General features: G+C 54.8%; 1 protein-coding gene across 2 annotated transcripts in view; it reads left to right on the forward strand.

The window, feature by feature from the left end:
- Positions 1 to 6,143, forward strand: part of POLL (DNA polymerase lambda) — an 8,233-nt gene extending 2,090 nt beyond the window's left edge. For both annotated transcript variants that reach the window (XM_067709640.1, XM_067709641.1), the window contains exons 4-9: positions 155 to 317; positions 676 to 993; positions 1,743 to 1,916; positions 2,479 to 2,607; positions 4,644 to 4,812; positions 5,261 to 6,143. In XM_067709640.1, the coding sequence (XP_067565741.1) occupies positions 155 to 317; positions 676 to 993; positions 1,743 to 1,916; positions 2,479 to 2,607; positions 4,644 to 4,812; positions 5,261 to 5,625 (1,318 nt within the window). In that variant the 3' untranslated portion in view covers positions 5,626 to 6,143. The remainder of the gene's footprint in view (positions 1 to 154; positions 318 to 675; positions 994 to 1,742; positions 1,917 to 2,478; positions 2,608 to 4,643; positions 4,813 to 5,260) is intronic.
- The last annotated feature ends 1,250 nt before the right edge of the window (positions 6,144 to 7,393 follow it).

Genomic DNA, 7,393 nt, shown 5'->3' on the forward strand with positions numbered 1-7,393 from the left:
GGTCCTAGTCTTTCCTCAGATGTTTTCTTGAGCTATTAAATTCTCATCATCTTAATTGGACACATTAAAAAACCATGATTTCAGAGTAGAGAAGGATTGGGAACAGAGATAGCGTGAGACTTTGGTGTCTTAACCTCCCATCACCATCCTGCAGGTACCTGGATCAAGCACAGCTCAGCAAAGCAGACCAAGACTCTTCGACTCCTCCTGGAGCTAGTGAGGCTCAGCTCAGGACAGCCCTCTCTCCTTCCCCTCCTCGCACCAGACCTGTATCTCCTTCCTGGAGGGCAGAGGAAGTCGCAAGCCTCCAAGCACAGGTGAGGAGCCTCCCAGGCCCCACAGCTCTCTTCTCCTGGGAACTAGATCACAGAAACAGGGAGAGCCTGATGGTTGTTCAGAATGTCCCAGGCCCCTGAGAGAGGAGGGCTCTCTTTACTGTGAAGCCATTTAACTCTTCTCAACAGTCATCACTCCTGCACTTGCCCAGGCCATATCCACCACATATCACTGGGGATCCTAGGGCTGGGCCCTAAGGGGAGCGACATGGAACCCAAATCTGCTGCAGAAGACCTAGCGTCCTTCTCGGGTCTGACTAGGAAACTCAGCCCCCACCTCTGAGGAGCTCTCCTCATGGGGGGCATGAACTTATTGTCTCTTCTCCTTCCCTATGTCAAGCCCGGCTCTGGTGGTGAAACCAGTGATGGGGAAGAGACCCAGGTTGGCGCAGCTGATCTGGAAGCCCTGATCAGCGGCCGCTACCCAACCCCCCTTGAGGGAGATGGTGAGCCTAGCCCAGCCCCTGAGGGCCTGGATAAGTGGGTCTGTGCACAGCCTTCGAGCCAGAAGGCGACCAACTACAACCGCCACATCACAGAGAAGCTGGAAGTGCTGGCCAAGGCCTACAGTGTTCAGGGGGACAAGTGGAGAGCCCTGGGCTATGCCAAGGCCATTAATGCCCTCAAGAGCTTCCACAAGCCTGTCACCTCCTACCAGGTACCTGGGGGTCAGGGGAGGGTATGTGGGGGGCCGGGGGGGTCTTTTCTTTACTGGCCAGAGGTCGGTGGAAGCACCAGTCACAAGTGGGGATCAGGTGGAGTGATTAAGGTTCTCTGATGTTTGGGACTTGCACAAAAGAAAAAAAAATGGGGAGATTAATGAAAGCGGCTTGTCAAAACCTTGATAATTATAAAAGCTGGGTGATGGGTACTTGGGGTCCAGTATACTGTTCTCTCTCCTTAGGAATTTTTTCCATAATAAAAAGTTTTTTAAAAGTTCAGGTTCTGAAGGTCAACAGACCAGAGTTTGAATTCTGGTTCCCATCATTCACTAACTGTAACTTGCCTAAAGGAAGTTACTTAAACCCTCTTGAGCATCAGTTTCCTCAAAAGTAAAAAGGGACTAAGAATAGTAACAGACACAGTATTCCCATGAGGACTTAACGAGATGACCCCTGTAATGCAGGACCTGATACAGGGTAAAGCCTCATAAATATTAGCTCCTCTGTTATGATGGCAGTGGTGACTAGTGTCGTCATTATTGCCTTTCCTCTGCTTCCTGTGCTGACCTCCATCCCTCTGGGAACCAGCAGATAAGTTTCCCAGCCCATTCCATCCAAACTTCTTATCTTCAACTCTGCCCAAGCTTTATACAGCTATCATTTGCCCACCGGCCATACTGGCTTTTACTCAGACATCTGCTAAAGGAGTCAGTTTCCTTCCTGCCTCTGCCTGCCCTTCCTCTAGGAGGCCTTCAGTATCTCCGGAATTGGAAAGCGGATGGCTGAAAAGATCGTAGAGATCCTGGAGAGCGGGCATCTGCGGAAGCTGGACCACATCAGTGAAAGCGTGCCTGTCTTAGAGCTCTTCTCTAACATCTGGGGAGCTGGAACCAAGACTGCCCAGATGTGGTACCATCAGGTCACACCCTGTCCCAGCCCCCACTTCAGTTTTACTGTATCTTAGAGCTCCTGTCCCACAGTCCTGTTACGCTGTGCTTTGATGAGAATGAACCCAGACTATAGAGAGACCACTTCTCAAAGGGACCAGGGCCCATGCAGATCCCTCTCTTGGCTCTCAGAACTGCCCTGTTGCTTGGTATTGTTGAGGCTTAATCTGTGGTGTAGGCAGAGACAAGATCTGTCCCCCAGACCAACAGGGGCCTTCCTGAGGAGACCAGGCCTCTGGGCTGAGTATCCAGAACAGTGGTTCCCAAACCCAGCAATGCCCAGAATCACCCCCAGATCGATGGAGTCATGAACCAGTGTTTTAGGATTGTGGCAGGGCTGGACTGAGGTGTGTCTTCCATGCCCCCTGCCTTTCCCAAGTCCCACTGATTACAGACCCAACCGCTCCTGGGGTTGGTCCTGCCTCAGGCTTTCCATGGAGTCTGGGGGTGATGGAAGCCTTGTGTGTGTGCTTATTCACTGCCTCTTCATTGGTCCTGGATCCTCATAGCCTTCCCATCTGGCTATTTTCTCAGGGTTTCCGGAACCTAGAAGACATCCGAAACCAGGCCTCTCTGACTACCCAGCAGGCCATTGGCCTGAAGCATTACGATGACTTCCTGGATCGCATGCCCAGGGAGGAGGCTGCAGAGATTGAGCAGACAGTAAGCAGGTGTCCCAGACCAGTAAGGAGAGCCAGGTCCTACTACAACGTCAGGGCCTGGCTCAAAGCCAAGAACTCCGGATCCCTCAGCAGGGGAGCCCAGCAGGCAGAGGAAGCTATGGGGGGGCCAGAGGTTGGGACTAGTGGGGAAAGAGCAATTGGCTTAGGTAGGAAAGGGCTGCAACATTAGCTCTCTGCAGTAGGGTTCTCAGTATCGGGCAGAGTTAGCACTGGTTTAGGTGCTAGAATGGTGTTAGGACTGGGTTAATGTTAGGGCTAGATTAGAGATGGATTATGGTCAGAACTACTTAAGGATATTGGGATTTGAACTGGGCTATGTTAGGGTGATCAGGGCAGAGGTTCTTAACATTTTTTGATTCACAAACTTCTTTGAGAACCTAATGAAAACCATGGACTCTTTCTCTCCACAATTTTTTTAAATGTACAAAATTTTATATCTCCAGAAGTACACACCTTCTGCAGGTCACCCAAGGCTGGTTCAGGGTTTGGGTTAGGGTTGGTGTAGAAGCACAGTGCCAATAGGACTAGGTTTGGGGTTAGAGGAAAGCTGAATTAGGAGTAGGGTTTTCTTAGTGTTGGATGCTTTTAGTTAAAATTTGTGATTGTCCTGGAAATAAGGTTCAGCCAAGATTAGTGTTTGGTGTAGAGCTGGGTTAGGGATTCAGTTCATATAAAACCTAAATTAGAGGGAGACTAGGGTACATTTGTTCAGTTGGCATTAGGGGTAGGGGCTGATTTGCTCCTACTTTGGTCTATGATTCTGATAGGGTAGGACTCCCTGGAGACTCTGGCCCAGCTTAGTTGAAATCAGCCTCCAGCTCTACTCCCAGCCACAGGACTCTGAGGCTAGTGTGGGAGGGACAGGCAAGCCCCTTTGTCCACCCATCACCAGGCCTTGGTGCTAGTGATGACCTGTCACTCAGCCACGGTATCTGGGCATAGAGAATGCCCCAGTGAGCCTCCAGCCCTGACCCACTGGAACAGAAGTGGCTCCCCACCTGGCCCACTCTCCCCATTTAAGGTCTCCAGCCTTAGGAGGTTTTGATGGGATTACTCATCCTAGGCCTCCTCCATCCTCTTGGGAGGCTCAAGAAGGGAATTGAGGGGATTAGCGGAGCCTGCCTGTCAGGAGAATTGAGGTATCCAGGGCCCCAGAAATTTCAGTGTCCCGGGGAGGAAGTGGGCGTGTGTGTGTGTGTGTGTGTGTGTGCGCGCGCGCGCGCGCGTGCGTGCGTGCGTGTGTGTGTGTGTGAGAGAGAGAGAGAGAGATATCCGCATATGAAAGACCTCAGTGTTTCTGGGGTGGAGGCTAATGGCCTTATCCCCCCTCAGTGAGGGATGAGCCTTCAGCTGACAGTTCCCTCTGTCTCAGCTCCCTCCCCACCGAGCCCTATTCCTCCAAGTAAGGATGTGGGCATTGGCTCAGAAGTGCTTCCCTTTTGCTTTCCCTCCTTTCCTTTGTTACACGTGCAGCTGTATTTCTAGGCTCCATCTCCCCCGAGGCCTGGGCCTGGGGCACCCTGCCAGCCACCTGTCAGGCCTCAAGCCCCAACTCACACACTCTGCCTTTAGCTCCAAATCCAAAGACACCTGGGGCTGTAGAGACCTGGCTGAGGGCTTCTCGGCACCCAGCCCTTTGTCCTCAGTGGAGTTTCACAGACCTGGGTGCATGGGTTGGGACAGAAGCCCAGAGAAGATATGTCTCTCTGCTCTTGAAGAGCAGTGCCTTCCCTCAGAATCCGAGCACATCTTCTCATCTTCTCATCTCTCTCCTCAGGCCACCCCCGGTGATGCGAGCACGTTTTCTTCTCTTCTGTCCTAGCCAAGGTGGAGAACTGCCACTCTCCAGGGTGGAGCTCTGCCTCTGTTCCTTGGGGCTCTCTCCCTCAGGCTGGATCATGCATCCAGGGATTGGCCTGGGGCATGAGGGGGCATGTGGGCTCCTGAGTCAAGGAAGGCCCTTGCGCTGCTGTGATGAATCCCACAGGCCTCACCTCCCTCGCTGTCCTTTCTCAGGTCCGGGAAGCAGCTCAGGCCTTCAACCCTGGGCTGTTGTGCGTGGCATGTGGTTCATACCGACGGGGGAAGGCAACCTGTGGTGACGTGGATGTGCTGGTCACCCACCCGGACGGCCGGTCTCACCAGGGCATCTTCAGCCGCCTCCTGGACAGCCTCCGGCAGCGAGGTATAAGCCCCACCCCTGGGTGAGCTGGGGGGCAGGGGAGGCGTGGCCCCCAGGAGGGAGAACCTCAGAGTGGCAATCTCTAGGCAGGAAGCAGGGGAAGGCTGCTTCATGAAAATTCCACCTCTCTCCTGTGGCCAGAGCCACTTCAGGGAAGAGATGAATCAGCTTCCCCTACCTCCCAAGAGGTGCTCAGTAATAGCTGCAGTTTGAGTGCCTCCTCTGATCGTTCTGTGCCCCTGTGGGGGACTTGGAGAAGAATTATTCTGCATGTTTTACAGAAAAGGACACAGACCTGGAGAGGGCAAGGTCGCCCAGCAAATAAGTAGATGAGCTGGGAATAGAGGACCCAAGGATAATCAGGAGAAGCCTGGGAGGTTAGGCGGCCCAGGGCTGGGCAGCCCAGAGCCTGGCTCCCTGCCCTCCCAACAGCCCTCCTGTATTGGGCCAGGGTTCCTGACGGATGACTTGGTGAGCCAGGAGGAGAACGGCCAGCAGCAGAAGTACTTGGGTGTATGCCAGCTCCCAGGGCCAGGGCGGCGGCACCGACGACTGGACATCATTGTGGTTCCCTACAGCGAGTTTGCCTGTGCCCTGCTCTATTTCACTGGCTCTGCCCACTTCAACCGCTCCATGCGGGCTCTGGCCAAGACCAAGGGCATGAGCTTGTCGGAGCATGCGCTCAGCACAGCTGTGGTCCGGGACACCCAAGGCCTCAAGGTGGGGCTTGGCCAAGTACTGCCCACCCCCACTGAGAAGGACGTCTTCAGGCTCTTAGGCCTGCCCTACCGAGAACCAGCTGAGCGGGACTGGTGACCCACGACTGGGGGAGGGGGTGCCAAGCTGGACCAGCTGCCCCTCCTGGCCATTCCTCCAGCCGCAGCTGGCTGAACCTCACTCTTTCAACCACCAGCTCCTCTGGGCCTGATGGAAAAGGCCAGCCTGGCTCCCAGGGCTACCCAGCCCTCTCCCTGACAGGAACAGGGTGCTGCCCCTTCTACTCACCATTGCCCCTGGGAGAGCTTTGCACATGGTCCCCTGCCCCATTTTAAGCAGGAACTGGTGCCTGGTTTGAGGCCAGCTTCCTGTGCTGAAGGCCCAGGCATCCCCCTTCTCTACCCCAAGAAGAGTCTAGCATGGGATGGGGGCTGCAGGGGAGAGGCGCACAGCTGAGGCCCAACATCACCCAAGACCCTTCAGAGCAGGAGAATGAGCCACTCCACGTGTGCTCCCTCCGCCCACCCCACTTCCTGTGCAGCTGGCAGTGTAGGGAAGGGGCACCCCAGGCACGATGAGGATAGCATTGGAACCAGTAAAGTGCACTTGACATTCAACCTGCCTGGTGTGTCTGTGAGTTGCTGCAGCCTCTGCCTGCCTTTCTTCTCCCAGGCAGGGACAAAGATAGGAGGTGAATGGGAACCCAGAGAGGCCAGTTAACTGTTCTCCAAATAGGCCGGGCCTGAGTCAGCTCCTGAACAACTCAGAAGGGGGCAGGGGTGGACATTAAAAGGGAGAATTCATGGAGTCGGGAATTAGGAGCGCCTGTCTACCCATCAGCATATCCTGTGGACCCTGCCCTAGAACAGGTTATCTGAGGACATGAACAAAGGTGGCAAGGCTCATTAGGAAGAAATAAATGGTGACCTGTGTGCCACTGACAGGGCTGAGGCAGTCAGGGAAGGCTGCCTGGAGGAGGTGAGGGGCAGCCTGGCAGGAAATAGCCTATTTGAGAGGGGTAAGCATCTCTGTTTGGGGACAACTAAGGAACCTGCTTTAAAGGGGATGCTACGTGCTGGGTGTCGGGAGAAGGCCAGGCTGGTAGAGGACTGAAAGTCAAGCTGAGGGGCTTAGTTTGATAGAGCAGCTAGGAGGGTCCAGCTAGTGGCATCAGGATGGTTTCGTAGACTGGACCTTGCAGGACAGGAAACATTTGGTAAGGGGAGAGGGGCACTGGGAAGGTTTGGGCATACCAAGTACAATATAAAGAATATCGGGCTCAGAGGCAGGAGAAGGTGGCTGCGTTGGAGGAGCACCAAGGAGCCCGGGCCGCAGAGATGGGCTCCACCTGAGTGTGCTGGCAGTGAGGCAGGGAGGGGGCGGGTGCCGAGTCCTGCATCTGTTGGTAACTTGCAGAGTCCCAGAGCTGGCCTTTGTTGGCCTGGTCTCAGGAGATCCCAGCAACCTTAGAATGGGCCCCTCAACTCTAGTTCAGAACCTTGAAGTCCAAGCCGTGGGGCCTTGCCTGCATGGGTCATGCCAGGGAAGGAATCAAAAGCCGTGGGAGTCTGGAGGGCCCCTTTCACAGCTCAGTACCAGAGAAGCCACATCAAAGGGCCAGAAGCTTTCGTGAGGGGTGAGCCTCTCCTCGGAGCTTCTACTCCCAGGGAGGTGTGGCTGCCCCGGGCCTGGACTGGAAAAGAGGAGCTGGGACATCTCTGGGCCCCCCAGGTGTTAGGGCTGCTTTCAGTTCCCCTTAGGAGCTCTGCTAGTCTACTCAACTGGGCCCTCCATGCCCGCCACCATCCCCAGTAAGGGGTGGAGTTGACAGAAGCCCAAAGCCTGGGGTGTCCGTGTCCCAACGTTG

Source organism: Pseudorca crassidens, chromosome 16 (assembly GCF_039906515.1).
Source record: "Pseudorca crassidens isolate mPseCra1 chromosome 16, mPseCra1.hap1, whole genome shotgun sequence".
NCBI lineage: Eukaryota > Metazoa > Chordata > Mammalia > Artiodactyla > Delphinidae > Pseudorca > Pseudorca crassidens.